Genomic DNA, 26,556 nt, shown 5'->3' with positions numbered 1-26,556 from the left:
CATGGGAACACCACCACCCACAAGTTCCCCTCCAAGTCACACACCAGCCTGACTTGGAACTATATCGTCGTTCCTTCACTGTTGCTGGGTCAAAATCCTGGAACTCCCTTCCTAACAGCACTGTGTGTGTACCTACCTCACATGGACCGCAGCGGTTCAAGAAGGCAGCTCACCACCACCTTTTCAAGGGCAATTAGGGATGGGCAATAAATGGTGGGCTGGGCAGTGACGCCTACAGCCCAGGAATGAATTTAAAAAAAGTTCTGTCACTGCACATACTGAGCAGAGCTGATGGCAAGTCAGCTGTATAATGTAGAGGGAATAGCGCAACAGAGAAATGTATCTTTGAAACAGATACTGCCCAGAGTGACTGACTATTATAAAAAGCATACACAGGATATACAGCACAGAAACAGGCCATGTGACCCAACCAGTCCATGCCGGCATTTATGCTCTACACGAGCCTCCTCCCATCTTTTCTCATCTAAATCTCCCATCGTAACCTTCCATTGCCTTCTCCCTAATATGCTTATCTAGCTTCCCCTTAAAGACATCTATATTATTTGCTTCAACCACTCCCTGTGGTAGCAAGTTCCACATACTCACAACTCTGTGTAAAGAAGTTTCTCCTGAATTCCCTATTGGATTTCTTGGTGACTGTCTTATATTGATAGCCTCTAGTTTTGCTCTTCCCCGCAAGTGGAAACATTCTCTCTGTATCCACACTATCAAACTCTTGCATAATTTAAACAACTCTATGAGGTCACCCCTCAGCCTTTCCCCCCACCAAGAGGGAAAAAAAACAGACCCAGCCCGTTCATTCTTTCTTGATCTGTATACCCACACATTTCTGTTATCATCCTTGTAAATCTTCTCTACACCCTCTCCAGTGCCTCGATGTGTGGTCAAACCAAGATTCGATACAGGTTTAGTATAACTTCCCTACATTTCAATTGTATCCCTCTAGAAATAAAGCCTATTGCTTATTTCACTTTTTTGTTTGGTCTTGATAACCTCTGGCGCATCTTACACTACACTATATACATCTGCACTTACCCTGAAGAATCAGGTTGTGACTCTGTGATATAAACACTGAAGCGTTTCTTGGCTTCAGCTGCTCTCTCCAACACTCGCAGGACAACCCGTGAGGAAGCATGTGTTAAAATTTTCTGTTAAAGTAATGAAAGATTTAATTAAATATGGATTACAGTGGGCACACTTGTTAGAAATGCAATGTGCCAAATTCTAGGCTCTAATTGCCAAACAGGATGTTTGTTCCGGATTTAAACCTGTCCAGTGAAAAGTATCAAATGTAGGCAAAGGATTTCTTCACAAAGGGACTTGCATCTAAGGACACCTCTAAATCCGACACTCTACATGCTTACTCCATATTATGTTTCAGTTTTCACAACTGAGAAAGACAAAATACCAATGGAACAAGTGGACTTTAAACTAAGTCAAGTAGAGGAACCTATTGGATTTCATTTGAGTAAAACAAAAGGTAGCAAAGAAAATAATGGGACTTAAGATAGGGAAAAAAGATGAATCTCCAGGACCTGCTGATTTCCAGCCAAGGATATTTAAAGGTGAGGAAATTGCAGATGCTAGCCATAATTTTCTGAAGTTCTCCAGAATCAGGAACTGTCAAATTGGATAGGAAAACTGCTGCTCCAGTATTTAAGAGAGGGAGAAACCGGGTAACTACAGGCATATCAGTCAAATGCCAGTTGTGGGGAAGTTACTGGAATTCATCAATTCAGAGGTCTTGATATTAACTTGCCCCACCATGATGGGCTGAATGGCCTCCCTCTGTGCTGTACAGTTCTATGATTTCCAGCATTGTAATCGATCCAAAAACTCCAGGGACCACCCCTTTTGAAAGAAAGGTTAGGACAACTTCAAGTTCAAATCAAAACAAAGAAATTTAGAGCAATCACAGTCCAGTACAGTTTCCCATTAATAACTAGGAAGGAGGTATTGCTGGATCTGCTGTTGGGGAATGAGGTGGACCAGTTGTCTGTCAGGGAACACTTGGTAAGAGTGATCATCATATCACAAGGTTTAGATTAGTAATGGAGAAGAGCAAGGAACAAATCTAAAGTAGAACTTTTAAATTGGAAGAAGGCTAACTTCAATGGGATGAGAGGGGATCTAGCCAGGGTAAAACGGAACCAAAGACTGAAAAACTGTAATGGAACAATGGTAATCTTTAAAGGAGGAGAAGTTTCAGGTACAGGCTAGGTACATTCCAACAAGAGGCAGAAGTAGGGAAACTAAAGCCCGGGGTCCTTGGATGATGAGGAAGAAAGAGAATGTGATGGAACAAAAAAAAAGAGGGTGTATGAAGCATATCAGGAGAAGTTTTCAAGCGAGAATCAGGCCAAATATAATAAGAGGGAAGTGAAGAGGAAAATAAGACTGGCAAAGGGAGAATATAATAGAACAACAGTTAACATAAAAGGGAACCCAAAAATCTGCTGCTGGCACGTAAATGGTAAGAGGTAGTAAGAGGCAGGGTGGGTCCTATTCGGGACAAAGAGGATGATATATGCTTAGAGGCGCAGGCAAGGCTAGAATAGTTAATGAGTATTTTGCATCGGTGTTTACTAAGAAAGAGGATGCTGACAAAATATTGGTAGAAGTGGAGATGGTAAAGGTAATGGATGGGGTGAAAATTGAGAGGCAGGATATACTGGAAAGGCTGGCTATGCTTAGGTTAGATAAGTCGCCTGGTCCGGATGGCTTACATCCTATGTTTCTTAGTCAGTATGAGGAACGAGGCACCAAATTAAAGAGCAGAACCTCACGGGTAATAATCTCTGGATTATTACCTGAGCCATGTGCCAATTGGCAGAAGGCAGAGAAGATTAGTGAAATGAATGTGTGACTCAAAGACTGGTGCGGGAGAAGTGGGTTTCGGTTCGTCAGGCACTGGCACCAGTACTGGAGAATGTGGGGGCTGTACTGTTGGGATGGTCTGCACTTGAACCGTGCTGGGACCAGTGTTCTAGCAAACCATATAACTAGGGAAGTAGAGAGGGCTTTAAATTAAACAAGGGGGTGAAGGATTAAGCCTGGGTAGATGTAGCAAATCAAGGAGTAGAGTCAAGGCAGGGGAGCAGAATAGTAATGTGGGAAATGAAGGTCAGAGAATGACAGGAAGGGACAGAGAGAAAAAACCTAAGAACACACCAACAGTCAAGACTAGATGTTACGAAGATAACAAAAAGACAAAACTAAAGGCTCTGTATCTGAATGCATGTAGCATTCATAAAAAGGTAGATAAACTGATAGCACACATTGAAGTGAATAAATATGATGTGATAGCCATTACGGAGACGTGGCTGCAGGATGACAAGGATTGGGTCCTGAATATTGAGGGGTATTTGACATTCAGGAAGAATAGGAAGCTCGGTAAAGGTGGAGGGATAGCGCTGTTAATCAAGGATGGCATTGATGCAATAGTTAAGAGATGATCTTGGTTCAGGAGATCAGGATGTAGAATCAGTTTGGGTGGAGATGAGGAATAGTAGGGGAAAGAAGTCACTAGTGGGAGTGATCTACAGGCCCCCTAACAGTAACCACAATGTAGGATGAGGTATACTAGAAGAAATATTAAATGCTTGTGATAAAGGGACGGCAATAATCATGAGTGATTTTAATCTACATATAAACTGGAAAAATCAGATTGACAATAGTAGCCTGGATGAGGAGTTCATAGAATGCTTTCGAGATAGTTTCTTAGAGCAGCACATTCTGGAACCAACCACAGAGCAGGTTATATTAGACTTGGTTCTGTGTAATGTGACAGGATTAATTAATAACCTCAGAATAAAGGCACCTCTTGATAGCAGTGACCACAATATGATTGAATTTTACATCCAGTTTGAAAGAAAGAGGAGTGGGTTTATTTTAAACTTAAATAAGGGCAACTAAGTGGGCATGAAAGCTGAGCTAGCTGAAGTGAACTGGGTTACTAGGCTAGGAGATAGATCAATAGAGAAGCAGTGGCAGACATTTAAGGGGATATTTTAGAATACTCAGAATAAGTATATTCCTACTATAAAGAAAAATTCTAAGGGGAGGACCCACCATCCGTGGTTAGCTGAAGAAGAAAGAAAGCATCAAACTTAAGGAAAAAGCATATAATTGCACAAAGATGATTGGTCAGAATAAAAGAGCAGCAGAGAATGACTAAAAGGTTAATCAGGAGAAATAAATTAGAGTATGAGAGGAAGCTAGCTAGAAATGTAAAAACAGATAGCAAGAGTTTCTACAGGTATTTAAAAAGGAAAAGAGTAAGTAAAGTGAGTATTGGTCCTTTAAGAGAGTGAGAATAGGAAGTTAATAGTTGGTAATAAGGAAATGGTGAATGAAATGAAGAAATATTTTGCTTCTGTCTTCATTAGAGGCCAGAGAGAATACAAAATCATTCTAGTAATAGCTGTAAATCAGGAAGTGGAAGGAAGAGAGGAACTTGGTGAAATTACAATCACCAGGGAAGTGGTACTGAGCAAACTGATGGAGCTGTGGGCTGACAAGTCCCCAGGTCCTAATGGACTTCATCCTAGGGTCTTAAAAGAGATGGCTAATGAGGTAGTAGATGCGTTGGTGTTAATTTTTCAAAATTCGCTGGATTCTGGAAAGGTTCCATCAGACTGGAAAGTAGTAAATATAACCCCTTCAATCAAGAAGTGGGTGGGGGGCGAAAACGCAGAAAACAGGTAACTATAGGCCAATTAGCTTGATGTCTGTCATGGGGAAGGTACAATAATCAGTCATTAAGGTGGTTATAGCTGGGCACTTAAAAAAACTCAAGGTAATTGGGGATAGTCAGCATGGTTTTGTGAAAGGGAAATCATGTTTAACCAATTTATTGGAGTTCTTTGAAGGAGTAACATGCGCTGTGGATAAAGGGAAGCCTGTTGACGTACAATACTTGGATTTCCAGAAGGCATTTGACAAGGTGCCACATAAAAGGTTACTGCGCAAAGTAGGAGCGCATGGTGTAAGGGTAACATGTTAGCATGGATAGAAGATTGGCTGGCTGGCAGAAAACGGAGTCCTGCAGGGGTCTGTGCTGGGGCCACAACTTTTTACAATTTATATCAATGACTTAGATGAGGGGGGCGATGGTATGGTAGCTAAATTGGCAGATGACACAAAGATAGGTAGGATAGTATATTGTGAAGAGGACATAAGAAGCTTGCAGACCGATATAGATAGGTTGAGTGAGTGCGTAAAAATCTGGCAGATGGAGTATGATGCGGGAAGATGTGAAGTTGTTCACTTTGGCAGGAAGAATAAAAAACCAGAGTATTACTTAAACAGAGAACATAGGAGCAGGAGTAGGCCATTCAGCCTATCGAACCTGCCCCGCTTGTCAATATGATCATGGCTGATCTTCAACTTCAATGCCTTTTCCCCACACTACCCTCATATCCCCTTATGTCATTGGTATTTAGAAATCTGTCAATCTCTGCTTTAAACATACTCAATGACTGAGCTTCCACAGCCCTCTGGGGTACAGAATTCCGAAGATTCACAACCCACTGAGTAAAGATATTTCTCCTCATCTCCGTCCTAAGTGGCTTCCCCCTTATTTTTGAAATTGTGTCCCCTGGTTCTAGACTCCCCAACCAAGGGAAACATCTTAGCTGCATCTACCCTGTCTATCCCTTTAAGTATTTTGTTGGTTTCAATGAGATCACCTCTCATTCTTCGAAACTCTGGAGAATACAGGCCCAGTTTCCCCAATCTCTCTTCATAGGACAGTCCTGCCATCCCAGGAACAAGTCTGGTGAACCTTTGTTATGCTCCCTCTATAGCAATAATATCCTTCCTAAGGTAAGGGGACCAAAACTGCACACAGTACTCCAGGTGCGGTCTAACCAAGGTTCTATACAATTGAAGCAAGACTTCACTACTCCTGTACTCAAATCCTCTTGCGATAAAGGCTAACATACCATTAGCCTTCCTAATTGCTTGCTGTACCTGCATGTTAGCTTTCAGTGACTTATTGACAAGGACACCCAGGTCCCTTTGTACATCTACACTTTCTAATCTCTTACCATTGAAGAAATACTCTGCACATCTATTCCTCCTACCAAAGTGAATAACCTTACATTTTTCCACGTTATATTCCATCTGCCAGTTTCTTGTCCACTCACTAAGTCTGTCCAAATCCCCTTGAAGCCGCTTTGCATCTTCCTCACAACACACATTCCCACCTAGTTTTGTGTCATCTGCGAACTTGGAAATACTACATTTGGTCCCCACATTCAAATCATTGATATATATTGTGAACAGCTGGGACCCAAGCACTGATCCCTGCGGTATCCCACTAGTCACAGCCTGCCAACATGAGAATGACCCGTTTATTCCTACTCTCTGCTTTCTGCCTGTATTCCTTAATACATGCCAGTATATTACCTCCTATCCCATGTGCTTTAATTTTGCTAACCAACTTTCTGTGGGGGACTTTATCAGAAGCCTTCTGAAAATCCAAGTATACCATGTCCACCGACTCCCCTTTATCAATTCTGTTAGTAACATCCTGAAAAACTCCAACAGGTTCGTCAAACATGATTTCCCATTCATAAATCCATGTTGACTATACCCAATCAGATCATTATTATCCAAGTGTCCATTTATCACATCCTTTAGAATAGATTCTAGCATTTTCCCAACGGCTGATGTAAGGCTAACAGGTCTATAATTCCCTGTTTTCTCTCTCCCTCCCTTCTTAAATATTGGGGTGACATTTGTGACCTTCTAATCTGCAGGAACCGCTCCAGAATCTGTAGAATTTTGGAAGATGATCACCAATGCATCCACTATCTCCATAGCTACCTCTTTCAACACTCTGGGATGTAGAACATCAGGTCCTGGGGACTTATCAACCTTCAGCCCCATTAATTTCTCCAATACAACCTTCTTACTAATACTCATTTCCTTCAATTCCTCATTTCCCCCTAATCCCTTGGATCTCTAATTCTGGGAGATTTCTTGTATCTTCCTCAGTGAAGACAGACACAAAGTAATCATTTAGCTTCTCTGCCATTTCTCTATTCCCCATTGTAAATTCTCCTGACTGCCTGTAATGGACCCACATTTGTCTTAGCCAAATGTTTCCTTTTTACGTACCTATAGAAACTTTCACAGTCCGTTTTTATATTTTTTGCTAGCTTATCATTCATATTCTATTCTCCCTTTCTTTGTCAGTTTCTTGGTCCTCCTTTGCTGTATTCTAAAATCCTCCCAATCCTCAGGTTTACTACTATTTCTGGCAAATTTATAGGCCTTTTCTTTTAATCTTATACAATCCTTAACTTCCTTTGCTATCCACGGTTGACTGCCTTTACTTTTGGGGTTTTTGTGCCTTGAAGGAATGTACAGTTGCTGTAAACTATGTAATAATTCTTTAAAGACTATCCATTGCCTATGTACTGCCATACCTTTTAATGTATTTTCCCAATCCACCTCAGCCAATTTACCCCTCATACCTTCATAATTTCTTTTGTTCTAATTTAACACCCTGACTTCAGTTTGAACTACCTCACTTTCAAACATAATGTAAAATTCTTTCATGTTATTCCTAAAGATTCTTTTACAACAAGATTATTAATTAGTCCTTTCTCATTACATAATACTAGATCTAAAATAGCCTGGTCTCTAGTCAGTTCCTCAACAGAAAACCACCCCCAACACACTCCAGAAACTCGTCCTCCACAGCATTAGTGCTCATTAGGTTTACCCAGTCATCACCCACGATTACTGTATTTACAAACATACGAATTAGGAGCAGGAGTAGGCCACTCGGCCCTTCGAACCTGCTCTGCCATTCAATAAGTTCATGGCTGATCGGATTGTAACCTCAACTCCACCTTTCCACCTACCCCCGATAACCTTCCACCCTCTTGCTTATCAAGAATCTATCTGCCTCTGCTTTAAAAATATTTAAAGACTCTGCTTCCACCACCTTTTGAGGAAGAGAATGTCAAAGACTCACGACCCTCTGAGAGAATTTCTCCTCATCTCTGTCTTAAATGAGTGACCCCTTATTTTGAAATAGTGACCCCTAGTTCTCCCACAAGGGGAAACATCCTTTCCACATCCACCCTGTCAAGGCCCCTCAGGATCTTACATGTTTCAATCAAGTCACCTCTTACTCTTCTAAACTCCAGCGGACACAAGCCTAGCCTGTCCAATCTTTCCTCGTAAGACAGCCCACCCATTCCAGGTATTAGTCTAGTAAACATTCTCTGTACTGCCTTTTTACATCCTTCCTTAAATAAAGAGACCAGTACTGTACACAGTACTACAGATGAGGTCTCACCAATGTCCTGTATAACTGAAGCATAACCTCCCTACTTTTGTATTCAATTCCCCTAGCAATAAACAATAACATTCTATTAGCTTTCCTAATTACGTGCTGTACCTGCATATTAACCTTTTGCAATTCATGCACTAGGACACCCATATTCCTCTGTATCTCAGAGCTCTGCAATTTCTCACCATTTAAATAATATGCTTCTTTTTTATTCTTCCTGCCAAAGTGGACAATTTACCACTTTCCCACATTATACTCCATTTGCCAGGTCTTTGCCCGCTCACTTAACCTATCTATATCCCTTTATAGCCCCCTTATGACCTCTTCACAACTTACTTTCCTACCTATCTTTGTGTCATCAGCAAATTTAGCAACCATACCTTCAGTCCCTTCAGCTAAGTCATTTATATAAAAGTTAAAAAATGGAGGCCCAGCATAGACCCCTGTGGCATACGACTTGTTACATCTTGCAAACCAGAAAATGACCCATTTATGCCTACTCTCTGTTTCCTGTTAGCTAGCTAATCTTCTATCCATGCTAATATGTTACCCCCTATACCATGAGCTTTTATTTTCTGCAATAGCCTTTGATGTGGCACCTTATCAAATGCCTTCTGGAAAACTAAGTACAATACATCCACCAGTTCCCCTTTATCCACAGCACATGCAACTCCCTCAAAGAACTCCAATAAATTGGTTAAACATGATTTCCCTTTCACAAAACCATGTTGACTCTGCCTGATTACCTTGAATGTTTCTTAATGCCCTGCTATAACGTCTTTAATAATAGCTTCTAACATTTTCCCTAAGACAGATGTTAAGCTAACTGGCCTGTAGTTTCCTGCTTTCTGTCTCCCTCCCTTTTTGAGTAAAGGAGTTACATTGGCTATTTTCCAATCGAACGGATCCTTCCCCGAATCTAGGGAATTTTGGAAAATTAAAACTAACGCATCAACTATCTCACTAGCCATTTCTTTTAACACCCTAGGATGAAGTCCATCAGGACCCGGGTACTTGTCAGCCCACAGCTCCAACAATTTGTTCAGTATCACTTTCCTGGTGATTGTAATTTTCTCGAGTTCCTCCCTCCCTTCCATTTCCTGACTTACAGCTAATACTGGGATGTTACCTGTATCCTCAGTAGTGAAGATCAATGCAAAATATCTGTTCAATTCATCTGTCATCTCCTTATTATCCACTATTAATTCCCTAGACTCACTTTGTATTACCCATTCTACATGCTTCTCTAATCTCCTGATTAATGCCATACCCCACACTACCACTACTGTTTGATGGCCTATAAATAACTCCTACCAATGTTTGCTGTCCCTTGCTGTTTCTTAGCTCCACCCAAACAGATTCCACATTTTGTTCTTCCAATCTGAGATCCTCCCTTATTCATGTACTGATCCCATCCCATATCAGTGCAACACCACCTCCTTTTCCTTTTTGACTGTCTTTCCTAAATGTCAAATATTCTTGAATATTCAGTTCCCAGTCTTGTTCACCCTGTAGCCATGTTTCCGTTATGGCAATTAGATCATACCCATTTACCTCTATTTGTATCTTTCAATCATCTACCTTGTTGTGAATGCTATGTGCATTCAGGTAGAGAGCCCTTAACCTTGTGTTTTTGACATTCTGCATTCTAAGCCTAGTTGATATTTATCTTTGTTTCGCCTGTCTTCTAATGTCACTTGTTACTTTTCTACCTCCTGTTACCAGCTTTACTTCCTTCCAATTTGAGCTACCCCTCGGCTTCCCATCCCTCTGACAAGCTAGTTTAAACCCTCCCCAACTAGCACTAGCAAATCTCCCTGCGAGGATGTTAGTTCCGGTTCTGTTAAGGTGTAGCCCGTCCATCTTGTACAGGTCCCACCTGCCCCCGAACAGCTCGCAATGCCTCAGAAATCTGATGCCCTCCCTCCTACTCCAATTCTCCAGCCACGTGTTCAATCGATCAATCCTCCTATTCCTATGTTCACTAGCACGTGGCACTGGGAGTAATGCTGAGATTACTGCTTTGGAGGTCCTGCTTTTTAATTTCTTTCCTAACTTCCTAAAATCTGCTTTCAGGACCTCATCCCTCTTCCTACCCGTGTCATTGGTACCAATGTGGACCACGACCTCTGGCTGTTCACCCTCCCCCAGAAGGATGTCCTGCAGCCACTCTGTGACATCCTTGACCCTGGCACCAGGGAGGCAACACACCATCCTGGAGTCACATTTACTGTCACAGAAATGCCTGTCTGATCCCCTGACTAGCGAATCCCCTATCACTATTGCTCTTCCACTCTTCTTCCTCCCCTCCTGTGCAGCTGAGCCACCCATGGTGCCACAGACTTTGCCCTGGCTGCACTCCCCTGAAGAACCATCGCTCTCACCAGTATCCAAAATGGAAAACCGATTAGCAAGCAAGATAGACTCACAGGACTCCTGCACTGCCTGCCTGGTTCTCTTCGACTGCCTGGCAGTCACCCATTCACTCTCTGCCTGCATGCTCCTAACCTACGGTGTGACCACCTCCTTAAACAAGCTATCCACGTAGTCCTCTGCCTCGCGGATGCACAGCAGCGACTCCAGCCGCCGCTCGAGTTCTGAAACCCAGAGCTCAAACTTCTGCAGCCGGTGACACTTCCTGCAGATGTGGTCGTCTAGGACATGTGGTGCATCCATGACTTCCCACGTACCGCAGGATGTACATTCCACTTGGCTGAGTTGACCTGCCATAATGTAAATTTAAAAACTTTTTATTACAATGAGAAGTAAAATAACTTACCAGTTACTCAGCAATCAGCTTCTTCCCCTGAACAGAAGAGAAAGGAAGCTACTGGAGGCTGAAAAAGGTAGAAGAAAGGAACTCCACCCTCATGCACCAAACTCCCACTTTACATTTTGCGCACTCAAATTTATTTTCTTCTTTATTTATAGTTGCCCTCCTTAATGAACTCCCTCACTTACCAAACTCCCTTCTTCACACTCTTTACCCTCCAGCAGCACTCAATGCAGACAAGCAACACTGACAGTCCCCGAATTTATACCCTGAAAACAATGCAGTGTCAGCTCTGCTACAGCTCAGAAACCAATTTAAGCTAGCTACCTAATTTACTCAGTACAGCTACTCTCAGAGTGTTTGTATACCGCTGTTTAAAACTACAACGACTGCAGAATTCTGAGGTGCAGAAGGATCTAGGTGTTCTGGTGCAGGAGTCACAAAAAGTTAGTATGTAGGTACAGCAAGTCATAAAGAAGGATAATGAAATGCTATCCTTTATTACGAGAGAAATTGAAAATAAAAGTAAGGATGTTATGCTTCAATTATACAGGGCATTGGTGAGACCACATCTTGAATACTGTGTGCAGTTTTGGTCTCCTTATTTAAGGAAGGATGTAAATGCATTGGAGGCAGTTCAGAGATGGTTTACTAGACTAATTCCTGGAATGAGCGGGTTGTCTTATGAGGAAAGGTTGGGCAGACTGGGTTTGTTTTCACTGGAGTTTTGAAGAGTGAGGGGAGACTTGATTGAAGTTTATAAGATCCTGAATGGTCTTGACAAGGTGGATGTGGAAAGGATGTTTCCTCTTGTTGGGGAGTCCAGAACTAGGGGGCACTGTTTTAAAATTAGGGGTCGCCCTTTTAGGACAGAGATGAGGAGAAATTTTTTCTCAGAGGTTTGTGCGACTTTGGAACTCTCTGCCTCAGAAGGTGGTGGAGGCGGGGTCATTGAATAATTTGGAGACGGAGGTAGATTGATTCCCTTGCCTAACAAGAATCTAAGGTTATCGGAGGCAGATGGGAGTGTGGAATTCGAGACACAAACAGATCAGCCATAATCTTATTGAATGGTGCAGCAGGCTAGCGGGGCCAAAAGACCTACTTCTGCTCCTAATTCATATATTCGTATGTTCTAAAAATGGGGGGGCGAGTGGAGATGGCAGAAGGGCTTGCCGTAATCTTCCCTAGAGGTGCCAGAGGATTGGAGAGTGACAAATGTGACACGCTTATTCAAGAAAGAGTGTAAAGGAAATTCCTACTAACTACAAGCCAGTCAGCTTAACATCAGTGGAGAGAGAAGCAGAGATAACGTTTGAGGTCAGTGACCCTTCAGAAGGGTTACTGACCTGAAACATTAACTCTGCTTCTCTCTCCACTGATGCTGCCAGACCTGCTGAGTATTTCCAGCATTTTTTGTTTTTATTTCAGATTTCCAGCATCCGCGGTATTTTGCTTTTCTATTAGCTTAACATCAGTGGTTGGTAGGTTTTAGAAACAATAAATCAAGGGAAAAAAATAGATCAATAGGCACTTGGAGAGATTTGAGTGAATTAAGGAAGGCCAGCACAGACTTGTAAAAGACAGATTGTGCTTGATTAATCTAATTGAATTTTTTGATTAAGTAACAGAAAGTTGATGAAGGGGAATGTTGGTAGATTTTAAGAAAGCATTTGACAAAGTACCACATAAAAGGCTGGTTAACAAAACTGAGGATCATGGAATAGGAGGGTTAGTGTCAGCTCGGGTTAAAAAAAAAAAATTGGCTTCGGGGCAGAAAACAACTAGTTGTGGTAAATGATTGTTTTCAGACTGGAGGATGGTACACAGTGGTGTTCCTCAAAGTTCAGTGCTGGGACTGCTGCTTTTTTTGCTATATATAAATGACTCAGATCTTGGAATAAAGAATAGAATCTCAAAATTTGTTGATGATACCAAACTTGGAGAAGCGGCAAACAGTAAGGATGATATGAACCTCCTGCAACAGGACATAGATAGGCTAGTAAATGGGCAGAGAGGTGGCAGATGGAATTTAATAGACAGAAGTACAAGGTCACATTTTGGCAGAAGGGTCAGGGTGAGGTAACATAGACTTAGTGGCATAGTTCTAAACAGCGTGCAGGGACAGAGGGACCTGAGGGTTCATGCGGATCGATCTTTGAAGGTGGCAGGAGATATTGAGAGAGTGGTTAGTAAAGCATGTGGGATCTTGGGATTCATAAATAATAGTGGCATCGTGTACAAAAGCAGGGAAGTTTTGCTGAACCTTTATAAAGCTCTGGTTAGGCCACAACTAAAGTATTGCATCCAGATCTGGTCACCACATTTTGGGAAGGATGCGAGGGAGCAGGATATTTACCAGAATGGTTACAGGGATGAGGGATTTTAGCCTCAAAGTTGGAGAAGCTCTCCTTGGAGCAAAGGAGATTGAGGGGAGATCTGATCGAGGTGTACAAGATTATGACAGGCTTAGATAAGGTATACAAAGAAAAACTGTGCCCATTAACCGATGGTACAATGTCTAGGGGACACATTTAAGGTTTTGGGCAAGAGATGGCAGGGGGGTGGGGGTGGGGGTGGAGGGAAATGTGAGGAAGAGCATTTTTTTTAATACAGCGAGTGGTAATGACCTGGAACTCACTGCCTGCGAGGATAATGGAAGCAGATCAATGATTTGAAAAGGAAATTGGATGGGCATTGGAGGGAAATAAACTTGCAGGGCTACAGAGATAAGCAGGGGAGTGGAACTGACTGGATTGCTCTACAGAGAGCCACATGGACCCAATGACCTCCTTCTGTGATGAAATGACTGACTCTATAAAGAACTCTGGGTGAGGCAGGACAAACAGGATGAACTGGCAGGGATTGGGTGGGTCTGGTTCTCTGCAACTACCATGCAAAATAGACCTTGGTAGGACCGATTCAGTACTTACAGCTCCATCTTTTATAAATGGGTGACACAAGTTTGCAATCTTATTCCTTGAAACAGATATTTTCTCCAAGTAAAGTTCTCCTCTATCTATCATCGTCTTTTTGCATATTGAAAAATCCTGCAATCACAAAGTTCAAACTCAATTATGTCGAATAACACAAAAACTGGAAGCTTCATAAAATATCTAATACTAATAGATCTCCTGTAGCATTGCACGAGTGAAGATTCTGGGTAGCCTTCACTTGAAGTGCGGCTGGGGGAAACACTTAGATCATTTTAAGATTATACATTCTGTCATTTTTATATTTCCATTATAAATTTCTATGTCTACGTCTATAATGTAAATTGCATGTGTAAACTTGTCATGTTGTAATGTTGCAGTGCCTCCAGTAGAGAAGGAATGTAATTACTGCTCAATATTTAAATCAACAACTTTCATTATAGAAGTATAAGAATTTATAATGGGAAAAAATTGACAGGGGGTGTGAGAAACATAAGATTTTACACAGATTGTATGACCCAAGAACATACATCGTTATAAGCGAGAACCCAATTAGTTATAAAATGACTTTGTTTTAAGTCACTGAACTTCAAACTGGCAACAATTTATAAAGTCATCAGAATGCAATTGAATTGGAGCTTTGTAACCCCTGCTCAGTTATTCTTTTTTCCCAAAAATATACTTAATTCATAAAAATTTGCAAAAATTTCACATTTCAGAAAGTACAATCGAGATCAAATTTCTTCGATACAGAAAACATTATGTGCCTCACAATTCTTGCCATTCCATTTTAAACGCAATGTTCATTGGCAGTTATTCTTCATTGTTTCTGCAGGTCAACAGGTGAAAAGCCACATCCCATGAGACTGCTGCTCACCAACAGAGATCTGCAATCCCAATCGCGCGATGTCAGAAACAATACAAAATACCACCACCTGCTGAGGCCTGTGACCAATAAAAACTCAGTCCAGCGAAATAATTAAGATACAGATGAAGGCCAGGCTGCAGGTGGGAAAAGGAGTTTCTCTTTTAGGTTACAAAAGCAACTGATAATGTGTGGCGTTACATGTTCATGAACACTAACGTAAGGAGCAAATATGTTATGCTGCAGTCCAGCAGGTGTAGTTGGAATACTAGGTTTACAGCAAGAGTTGTCCAAGCTTTTGGGCCAATTAAATGCAGCCACAGAATCCAGTAAAGTTTAAAAACACCATCTCTGCTAATTCCCATATATCCCAGATCTTGACTTTTGATTTAAGATTCAGAGAAAAGCACTTGTTCAAATCACCACAATATTGAAAGCAACACAGGAAAAATCAGCTAAAATTGGAAATCGGAGGGTGTGTATGACCCACAGACTATGGTTTGGAGCAGCCCTGCTTTACACAGTCATCTGGAATCCATTTCCACTGACAACAACTTGCATTTATATAGCGCCTTTCACAGAGTAAAACAACCCAAAGCTCGTCACAGGACCGATCCCAAGAAAAATCTGACACCGAGTCACATAAGGAGATATTAGGACAGGTAACCAAAAACTTGATCAAAGAAATAGAAGCGTCTTAAAGCAACAGATACGGCAGAGAGGTTTAGGGAGCAAATTCCAGAGCTTACTTTAAAATATATAATGAAGGTTCTGCACACTCAACACATACCGGATGTTCCAGGGATGTGAGACTGATAAAACGGAGGAAAAGTTCACCACCTGAAGACACTGCCACTGAAGAATCCACACTGGTCAGAGTTTTAATGGCTGCCTTCAGATTCTCTCTAAGACCCTGAATGGTTTCACCTAATTCCATAAAAATAACAGAAACTTTTTAAAGCTCACACAGATTGGGAGAAAATGTGGTTTCTTTAGGCATTGACATATATTTATACCAGATTTCAGAGGGACTGAGTCAGGTAGTGTAGTGCTTATATTACTGGACTAATAATCCAGAGAACAAAAGCAAAATACTATTTCCAACTTTTTCTGTGTTTTAGAAATCCAGAAGGTTAGTTTGAGAATTTCAATTCAGTTAAAAAATATCCAAAAATACTGCAACAAGTTCTTTTCTGTACATAAATCTGTTAAATTTTATATCTGTTGTATAACTTTCATGCTTGGGAAATTGAACAGGCTCAAAAATAAATCTATATGCATGAAAGCTGTTGTGAAGTTTTATAATAATTCGAGCTCTCAGTTACCTTTGTCTCTCTTCAAAAACTCCAACAAGGTGCGAATAGCTGCAACAGCTGAAGCAACATCTTCATTCTCTTTCATTTGGGTTTTGAAATAGTCCACAAGCTCTGCAACAGGTCAGTTATTGTTTTAAATACAATTAACATACAAAGCGTGGTTTATTTGCTACACATAATTATTTCATGCAATCAGACAGATTTTAATCAACAACATGCCCATATGCAGCAAGACCTGGACAACATTTAGACTTGGGCTGATAAGTAGCAAGTAACATTCGCGCCACACAAGTGTCAGACAATGACCATCTCCAACAAGAGAGAATCCAACCATCTCCCCTTGACATTCAAAAACATTACCATCGCTGAATCCCCCACCATCAACATCCTGGGGGTTACCATTGATCAGAAACTAAACTGGAGTAGCCATATAAATACTGTGGTTATAAGAGCAGGTCAGAGGCTGGGAATTCTGTGGCAAGTAACAAAGCCTGTCCACCATCTACTAGGCACAAGTCAGGAGTGTGATGGAATACTCTCCACTTGCCTGGATGGGTGCAGCTCCAACAACACTCAGGAAGCTCGACACCATCCAGGACAAAGCAGTCCGCTTGATTGGCACCCCATCCACAAACATTCACCCCCTCCACCACCGACGCACAGTGACAGCAGTGTGTACCATCTACAAGATGCACTGCAGCAACGCACCAAGGCTCCTAAGACAGCACCTTCCAAACCCGCAACCTCCACCTCATTTAATAGGTGCCTGGATTTGCACCTCAAGAGCCGTAACCTGCAGGGCTACGAACCAAATGCTGGAAAGTGGGATTAGAATGGTGGCTCATTTTTCAGCCGGCGCAAACATGATGGGCCAAGTGATCTCTTTCTGATCCGTAAATATTCTATGATTCTAAGGACAAGGGCAGCAAATACATGGGAACACCACCACCTGCAAGTTCCCGTCCAAGTCACACACCATCCTGACTTGGAACTATATCGCCATTCCTTCACTGTCACTGGGTCAAAATCCTGGAACTCCCTTCCTAACAGCACAGTGGGTGTACCTACCCCACATGGACTGCAGCGGTTCAAGAAGGAGGCTCACCACCACCTTCTCAAGGGCAATTAGGGATGGGCAATAAATGCTGGCCTGGCCAGTGATGCTCACATCCTGAGAGTGAATAATAAATGAACCCATTTCCCGGGTTGATCTCAATGGCGAGGCTGCGCTGCCAGACAGTTACCTTCTTCCTTCATCTTGCCGCCTCTCCTGGGCCGGCGGAAGCTCCGCGGGGAGTGAGTGAGCCCGATCCCCCGAGCCGGATCACGCTGACTGAGGAATCTTTGCCGAATGGGCTCCGGGGACCGCGATCACCCGGACCTCTTTCGCTGTGACACCAGGGTTACGGAAGCTGGCAGCGGCCGCCCGGGTTTCGAAACGCGGCGGAGTGATGGCGGCGGGTAAGTAACGGGAGGCCTGGGAGCTCAGGCTTTGCCGCCTCGCTTCACCCCAGAGAAGTGGGAGAAGCTCCCTCAGTGTTTTACACTAAAATACCGGCGGTGGCTCAGTCTCTGCGCAGCCGCCACAATAACCCGCCGCTGTGGATTTTCTGGGGTTGAAACAAGCTTCTCGTCCCAGCCCGTCCCAAAACGCTTTACAGCCAATGAGATACTTTAGAAATCACAGCATCCCACACAATGACCAGATTATTTCTTAAAGTGATGTCTCCTGATGGATAAATATTGGCCAAGACACCAGGGAGAATTCCCCCTCTGTAGTAGTCACAGGAACTTTAACATCCACCTGAGAGAGCAGGTGGGGCTTTAGTTTAACATCTCATCCAAAAGACAGGAACTCCGACAGTGCAGCACTCCCTCAGTACTGACCCTCCGACAGTGCGGCACTCCCTCAGTACTGACCCTCCGACAGTGCGGCACTCACTCAGTACTGACCCTCCGACAGTGCGGCACTCCCTCAGTACTGACCCTCCGACAGTGCGGCACTCCCTCAGTACTGACCCTCCGACAGTGCGGCACTCCCTCAGTACTGACCCTCCGACAGTGCGGCACTCCCTCAGTACTGACCCTCCGACAGTGCGGCACTCCCTCAGTACTGACCCTCCGACAGTGCGGCACTCCCTCAGTACTGACCCTCCGACGGTGCGGCACTCCCTCAGTACTGACCCTCCGACAGTGCGGCGCTCCCTCAGTACTGACCCTCCGACGGTGCGGCGCTCCCTCAGTACTGACCCTCCGACGGTGCGGCGCTCCCTCAGTACTGACCCTCCGACGGTGCGGCGCTCCCTCAGTACTGACCCTCCGACGGTGCGGCGCTCCCTCAGTACTGACCCTCCGACGGTGCGGCGCTCCCTCAGTACTGACCCTCCGACGGTGCGGCGCTCCCTCAGTACTGACCCTCCGACGGTGCGGCGCTCCCTCAGTACTGACCCTCCGACGGTGCGGCGCTCCCTCAGTACTGACCCTCCGACGGTGCGGCGCTCCCTCAGTACTGACCCTCCGACGGTGCGGCGCTCCCTCAGTACTGACCCTCAGACGGTGCGGCGCTCCCTCAGTACTGACCCTCAGACGGTGCGGCGCTCCCTCAGTACTGACCCTCAGACGGTGCGGCGCTCCCTCAGTACTGACCCTCAGACGGTGCGGCGCTCCCTCAGTACTGACCCTCAGACGGTGCGGCGCTCCCTCAGTACTGACCCTCAGACGGTGCGGCGCTCCCTCAGTACTGACCCTCAGACGGTGCGGCGCTCCCTCAGTACTGACCCTCAGACGGTGCGGCGCTCCCTCAGTACTGACCCTCCGACGGTGCGGCGCTCCCTCAGTACTGACCCTCTGACAGTGTCGCACTGGGAGTGTCAGCCTGGATTGTGGGCTCGAGGTTCTGGAGTGAGACTTGAACGCGTGACCATCTGACTCCGAGGTGAGAGTGCTACCCTCTGGGACGTGGTTGATACCTGATTTAGGTATGAAGTTGAATTAACTAAAGAAACATTTCTAAAATCATAATACATTTTGTGTCAATTACACACTCCGTGCCCTGTGGTTTCCACTGGTCCTGGAAGCCCTCACGATCGGCTTTGCTGAATTCAGAAAAATTGAGATTGTGTAAAACGAAAAGTTGTATTTATTTTAGTTGCTTTAATGTTGTAAAACATCCCAAGTGTTTGACAAAAGCGTTATCAAACAGAAATTGAAACTGAGCCAAAAGCAGGTGGACAACAGCTTAGCCAAGGAAGGGTTTTGAGGAATGATCTTCAAGGAGGTTAGGAAGGTAATGAGGGAATTCCAGAGCTTAGGCGTAGTGAAAGGAGTGGGCAATGCACATTAAGCCAGAATTGGAGGAGTGCAGAGATCTGCAGAGGGTTCTCGAGTTACCGGACCCAGTTACTTGAATTGAAATTTGTTGATTGGATTTGGGGCACGTCTTTAATGAATCTTAATCTCTAAGAATAGCATTTATTTAACTTCCCTCTCCTCCACCAATATATATCACATACAAACATCCTTTTACTTATCAAGCAATGGTGTTGACTTCTAACAATAATGGTATCTCACTAACATCACAGAAGCACATGGATTTAAAGAGCCACTGTTGCCTTCATAAGACAGAAATCATCCGCAGCAGCAACAGGTTAGTGATCATATTTTCCTCTCATTTTTCCACACAGATGAGGACATCAGCCTGCTTGTTATAGTGGTGGATGTTAATCCAATTTGGTGGGGCCAGCAGATCCTGAAGGAGTCCCAGGTAAAGAGAGCAGGGGAAGAAGATAGTATATTTCATTCAAATGCAAATTCGATAGATTGTTTTCAGAAAATAACAGTTTAGGATACAGTATTTAGGGCCTGAAATGTGGTAGGCGTAGCGTGTTTGAGGGGAATGAGAGGACTTTGGGGCTATGATTCCCAAAGCTCTCCACCACTGGGTGTTTTCCTCACCTTATGTGTGGGTCTGTTGTCGACTCACTGATAGAGATTGTTGTTCATGCCCTTTAACGACATACATTCCTAACTTTTAAGATACAAACTTTATTCAATGTGGCCTCCTTGAAATTGACTTTTTCTTTAAAAATCAAAGTGGACTCTGTGCTGCAAAATGGCTGCTGAAGGTCAGATGATCTGGCCTGTGTATTCAAAAACTGCCTCACTGTTTCGAAATGACAAAAAAATACATTCCAGACTAAGCGGTGTTGACTACACCCCTCCTGAAACCATCAGGAGACATTCCTGAATTGAATGGATTTCTTCTGAGACAAAGGTGTGAAGTAGGCACATCATAACAGAATGATACCCATATATAGATAACCATGGATTCCACATCCTGGTCCACTGTGTCCTCACACCAGGGGAGAAGGTCATGTGTCAATTAACAGAAACTCTAATTTGATGGATTTTGACCTTAAAAGGTAACCCTTTGGAGACAGAGGGAGAAATCACAGCAACATCACAGAAAGCAGTCCAGCCAGTGACTGTGGAAAGAAGTCCAACCAGGCAAGGAAGGAGCCCTGCTGTTAATTCTACACTTCAACTTGCTGCAGCAGAAAACTTTAACTGACCAGCACCTCTAGGCTGAAGTCTTAACCACCAGAAATCTACAATACCTCAACAAGTTCAAGAGTTCAAACACCAGGCCTGCACCTTTAAAAGAGACTGTCCTTCCGAGAAGATTCAACAGATTTACCACAATCCACGAGCACCTACCCTTCTCTCTCTATCTATTCCTATGTATACATGTGTGAGTGATGTTGCGAACATTTTGGGAATCGTGTAAAAATAAATAGTTATCTTTTGTTTAACCTAAGAGAAAACCTGTCATTTGTCTGTTTATTTGGCCCTAAAAACACTCGGGCTAACTCATTATTTTAAACAAAATGCGATTGCATTCAGTTGGGAGGTGAACAGTGGGACAGGTAGACAGAGTGGTGAAGAAGGCATATGGAATGCTTTCCTTTATTGGCCAAGGTATAGAATACAAAAGCAGGGATGTGATGCTGGAACTGTATAAAATGCTGGTTAGGCCACAATTGGAGTATTGCGTACAGTTCTGGTCACCACATTACAGGAAGGACGTAATTGCTCTGGAGAGAGTACAGAGGAGATTTACAACAATGTTGCCAGGCCTTTAAAATTGCAGTTATGAGGAAAGATTGGGTTGTTGTCCTTAGAACAGAGGAGGCTGAGAGATGACTTAATTGAGGTGTACAAAATTATGAGGGACCTAGATAGAGTAAACATGAAGGACATGAGATAAACTTTTTCACCCAGAGGGTGGTGAGTATCTGTAATTCACTGCCCGGATCGATGGACCGCGTGTTGGATTCAATTGGGTTTTTTCAGCCGGTGCAGACATGATGGGCTGAATGGCCGTCTGTGCTGTACCTTTTCTATGGTACTACATCCCTTGCTACCTGGCCGTAACACTGTGATTAGTTAACAACTTCATTATTATTGTATCATGGACTACCAGGATGGTCGATGGACCTTGATCACTTTTTGATGAACAATTCCTAGAATCTTTTTAGTGATGTCCTCTAGTTACAAACTCATGGACATAGATTTAGCCTATTTACCTTCATAATTTTGAACCCCCTTTTTCACATCTCTTAACTATCTGTGAGTCCAGTTTTTCCAGTCCAGCTTTGTATTTCCTGCATTTTCTGTTTTAATTTCAGCTTTTCAGTTTTTTAATGAGAAAATAGAGACTGTAAAACGTAAAGCACCAAGAGCACTCCCTTTACTCTTTGCTTCAGCCATCCAGCTCCTTAGCATTACTGGCTGCTGTAGATGTTGTGTAAGCTTGGCATCTGGTAACATTCTTGAGCCATTTCAATAGTTGCAATTGTTCCATATTTTGCTTGATGTTTTTATGGAGTTTTTGATTTTGTTGATGTCTGATACGGAACGAGATTCAGTTGTAATGTGATTTTAAAAGTAAACAGTGAGTAACTTCTGGGTTCTGAGTCATATCAAACCCCGACTGATGGGTTGAAAATGTTTGTCTGCTGCCTGTGAAGGTCTCATGAAATGAGTTGGTCATCTTAATCCAAATATAGGTGGGCATGGAACAAGGACACAGAACTGCACCTAATTTGGCACTAAGTGTAAATCGCCAGATGGCGATGGCTGGAATGGGACATGGATAAGTGTCCTCCTGGGGCATCTGGGGTGCATTAATGAGCATGGGGCTGAGCAGATTATTGGAACAGAGTAAAAGGAACTTTATTCTACATCTGGCTGTGCTATACCTGATCTCGGAGGATTTAGTATGGACATTGGGTGATTGAGATGAGGGGAGGTTCCATTCCCTACCACTAATGTCCTTTTTCAAACACGATATTCCCCGTTCTGTACTAAGTTTAGATTTGCCTCCTTAAGATCCATGTCTTTGACCAAGTTTCTCATCACCCCTCCTGGTTCCTTTTTTTTTCTGTTTGCCTCTGGGAGGTGCATTTCAGCTCCAGAGGCACCGCATAACTGAAGGTTGCTATTGAGTTATTTAATCTGAGTTGGTGTTGGTAGGGCTGCGACAGGTTTTCCTGTTTCTGATGGCTGGCTTGTAATCCCTGCTGGAAACTGATGTTGGGTGATGCATCTTGTGATTAAACATAGGAAAAGGGGTAGGACATTGAACCCCAAAGCCTGTTTCACTACCCTTGTCTAACTAAAATCTTATCAAGCTAAATTTTAAAATTTCCAGTTGACCCCCAGCATCCACAGCTTTTTGAGGGAGAGAGTTCCAGATTTCCACTCCCCTTTGTGTGACAAGTGCTTCCTGACATCACCCCTGAATGGCCTGGCTCTAATTTTAAGTTTGTGCCCCCTTGTTCTGGAATCCCCACCAGGAGAAATAGTTTCTCTCTCTCTACCCTCTCAAATCCTTAATCATTTTAAACACCTCGATTAGGTCACCCCTTAATCTTCTATATTCAAGGGAATACAAGCCTACTCTCTGCAACCTGTCCTTTATAATCTCATCCTTTTACTCCCAGTATCATTCTGGTGACACAGTTTGCCTGTCGTGAGTGTCGAGGGGCTTGCGTGTGAAACAAATTACTGCAGGGTGCCTGAAACTGTTCCCCAGTCTCCTTAAGATCCATGTCTTTGACCAAGTTTGTCATCAGTAGGAGCTGGTGCTCAGATGAAAATTGGCACAAAAAAACTATTGATGTTTCCCTGAAAAAACAAAATCTGTTGAAAGCTCTGGTGTGTTATTTGGTTTTGTATCTCTTGTGCCAGCTCTTGTATCTTTGTAGGCAGTCCCTCGGGAACGAGGATGACTTTCTTCCACTCCAGGGTTGTGGGTCCTTAGGCGACTGAATAGTCCAATTCTGGATCTGCGCACTCTGCCACTGGTGCTGCAGGTGGTGTGTGGTGAGGTGAGTGGATGGGATGTTCGAATTTCCAAACACTCCTTCTGCTGTTTGCACTTGGTCGCTGCCTGGGCATGTCGACGTTGTTCGAACTGGCTGGCAACTTCGCGGATGCTTCTTCTCCATTTTGGGAACCTCGGGCAAGAGATTCCCAAAAATCAGTGGAGATGTCACATTTTTTCAGCTCTTGTGTACACTTTCATGGAATAAGCAACTGGAACTTTAATTCACTTGTTGGGGGTGGGGAGAGACTGGACCTCTAAGCAATTGATAGCGTGCAATGCGGAATTAAATCCATCCTTAAATCAGGTCCAAGAGTCCACAGGTGATGTGTATTTTCAGCATTCTCTGAATTTAGTCTATCTTTAAGTGATGTGTGTACACAGTTTATATGGAAGGGTTTCACTTGTTTTCCAGTTCACCCTATCAAAATGTATGGATGCAGTGATGGTGATGGGAAACTCGCACTTAGTCATGAACCGCAATAATAGACTGGCGATTATAGCAAGTCACAGTCAGGAGAGGTAAGGATCAGCGCAAGACCTCTTGCATCAGCAGCTTAGCAGAGAACCATGTTTGTATACTGCGTGACTGGTTTCTCCAGGGCTGCAATACTAATGTGCTCCAATATTTTTTTTTACAGCCGTTTCCTGTATCCGGGTAAGCACTGGAAAGTGGGAAGCTTTGCTGAAAGTAGTGACATGAGTTCTGCAGAATCTACTTTTTCTGGTAGTAAGGATGGTAAATATGAACTCCTGGCCATAGTAAATGACATCATCACGGAGGAGATCAAAGATCTAATGGCAAAGAGTAAGTGTCTTGCTGCACTTGGCCTCCGCTATATGACAACACATGAAATGTGATGACACATCCTTCTGCCCAGGTGTTGGGGCACAGATGGCGTGTGTGACGTCTTCCTTTTCTGTGTTGCAGCTGAAGTGAGAGCCCAACTAACAGAAACCTTGCTGGCAGGATCACTGGCAAAAGCACTTTGTTGTATCCTTGCACCAGGAATTACTTCAAAACCTTTGAGATTTCTCATGTTCGTTACGATATGGCCAGCTTTGCAATGCTTTCACTTATTACCCACTCATAATTTGCATTTACCCGCCTATAATTTACTGGTTTTTCACTAGTTAACTGCCTGTAATTTACCAGTTTTCACTTGTTAGCCATGTAATTTACAAGGTGGCATTAGTTATTGTCCATATAGGGGAAAATTTGCTGATTGCTATTTACAGGAAAATTGTGAACAGGATTTTTTAATACAGGTTATTGTGTAAATACTGAAAAGCAGGAATCTTGCCCTGTAGTTACATTATTTGATGATGATTCTAGCCACCTTATCTCTTAACACTAACCAAAACAGCCAAGTCTTTGTTAATTAACAAAACATTAATAGTAAAGTGTATTGGCGACCACGCTCTGGAAGTGGTTCAAGAGTTCACCTACCTAGGCTCAACTATCACCAGTAACCTGTCTCTAGATGCAGAAATCAACAAGCGCATGGGTAAGGCTTCCACTGCTATGTTCAGACTGGCCAAGAGAGTGTGGGAAAATGGCGCACTGACACGGAACACAAAAGTCCGAGTGTATCAGGCCTGTGTCCTCAGTACCTTGCTCTACGGCAGCGAAGCCTGGACAACGTATGCCAGCCAAGAGCGACGTCTCAATTCATTCCATCTTCGCTGCCTTCGGAGAATACTTGGCATCAGGTGGCAGGACTATATCTCCAACACAGAAGTCCTTGAAGCGGCCAACATCCCCAGCTTATACACACTACTGAGTCAGCGGCGCTTGAGATGGCTTGGCCATGTGAGCCGCATGGAAGATGGCAGGATCCCCAAAGACACATTGTACAGCGAGCTCGCCACTGGTATCAGACCCACCGGCCGTCCATGTCTCCGTTATAAAGACGTCTGCAAACGCGACATGAAATCGTGTGACATTGATCACAAGTCGTGGGAGTCAGTTGCCAGCATTCGCCAGAGCTGGCGGGCAGCCATAAAGACAGGGCTAAATTGTGGCGAGTCGAAGAGACTTAGTAGTTGGCAGGAAAAAAGACAGAGGCGCAAGGGGAGAGCCAACTGTGCAACAGCCCCAACAAACAAATTTCTCTGCAGCACCTGTGGAAGAGCCTGTCACTCCAGAATTGGCCTTTATAGCCACTCCAGGCGCTGCTTCACAAACCACTGACCACCTCCAGGCGCGTATCCATTGTCTCTCGAGATAAGGAGGCCCAAAAGAAAGAAAAGAAGAATGTATTTTAGATGTGAAGTTGAAGCCTGTTAACATGGTGAAGGGGGGCATCTTTATAAAAATGTCAAAAAAAGACTTGGTACAAAAAAGACTTGTTGGAAGGTGTGACAACTAACTAGCATATTTGGGTGTTTTCTCTGTTTCCAGTGAGGTCTGGGCTGAAAGTGAATCTGTTTTCTAGATTAATTTATTGAACAGTGGCTTTTTAATTCTCCATTATCACAAAAAATATTTCTGACCTATTCCTCACTGTCTGGCAACCATTAGTATTTTTTTCTTAACAGTTCTGAAATAAGATATTTACAAGATGAATAAGGAGTTAGAAGGTATGTATGTTTACTAATCTCTAAGTACTGCTTTTCTTAGCTAATAGTGACCGACAAATGCTAGAGTATAGATTCAGTGAAAAGAAGATTCATTTAACAAATTTTGACTGCTTTATATCCGTCTAAAAGACTTCAATCTTTTCCCCTGATGGAGGAGGTGGTGAATTATAGAATCTTGCCAAAAATGATTATGACATGCGAAGGGACCTGGATTTGAATGACAGCTGAGGCTGGGGTTCAAATTCATGGTCACTGAATGGGAGTTAATTCTACACCTCGAGACCTGCAAACAGTTCATAATGTTTGAAAGGATTTGATAGGTAGATAAAGAGAAACTATTTTCTCTGCTAGAGGAGTCCAGAACAAG

At 43.3% G+C, this 26,556-nt stretch overlaps 2 protein-coding genes across 5 annotated transcripts in view; one reads left to right on the top strand and one right to left on the bottom strand.

Annotated features, from left to right (window-relative positions):
- The window catches only part of eif2b1 (eukaryotic translation initiation factor 2B, subunit 1 alpha), a 26,519-nt gene extending 8,897 nt beyond the window's left edge, over nt 1–17,622 (bottom strand). Inside the window, exons 1-5 of the mRNA XM_068054512.1 lie at nt 17,464–17,622; nt 16,229–16,330; nt 15,694–15,830; nt 14,039–14,155; nt 1,057–1,169 (exon numbers count right to left, since the gene is read on the bottom strand). Of these exons, the coding sequence (XP_067910613.1) occupies nt 1,057–1,169; nt 14,039–14,155; nt 15,694–15,830; nt 16,229–16,330; nt 17,464–17,476 (482 nt within the window). The 5' untranslated portion in view covers nt 17,477–17,622. The remainder of the gene's footprint in view (nt 1–1,056; nt 1,170–14,038; nt 14,156–15,693; nt 15,831–16,228; nt 16,331–17,463) is intronic.
- The window catches only part of gtf2h3 (general transcription factor IIH, polypeptide 3), a 27,344-nt gene continuing 18,383 nt past the window's right edge, over nt 17,596–26,556 (top strand). For 2 of the 4 annotated variants that reach the window (XM_068054508.1, XM_068054507.1), the window contains exons 1-6: nt 17,596–17,680; nt 19,903–19,982; nt 24,022–24,128; nt 24,248–24,414; nt 24,538–24,600; nt 26,160–26,189. In XM_068054508.1, coding sequence (XP_067910609.1) covers nt 17,671–17,680; nt 19,903–19,982; nt 24,022–24,128; nt 24,248–24,414; nt 24,538–24,600; nt 26,160–26,189 — 457 coding nt within the window. In that variant the 5' untranslated portion in view covers nt 17,596–17,670. Of the gene's footprint in view, nt 17,681–19,800; nt 19,866–19,902; nt 19,983–24,021; nt 24,129–24,247; nt 24,415–24,537; nt 24,601–26,159; nt 26,190–26,556 lie in introns of all 4 variants that reach the window. The other 2 variants (XM_068054509.1, XM_068054510.1) reach the window with 2 other exon arrangements.

The sequence above is a fragment of the Heterodontus francisci genome, chromosome 23, assembly GCF_036365525.1.
Source record: "Heterodontus francisci isolate sHetFra1 chromosome 23, sHetFra1.hap1, whole genome shotgun sequence".
In the NCBI taxonomy this organism is placed as follows: Eukaryota; Metazoa; Chordata; class Chondrichthyes; order Heterodontiformes; family Heterodontidae; genus Heterodontus; species Heterodontus francisci.
This window is presented reverse-complemented; position numbering and strand designations above follow the sequence as displayed.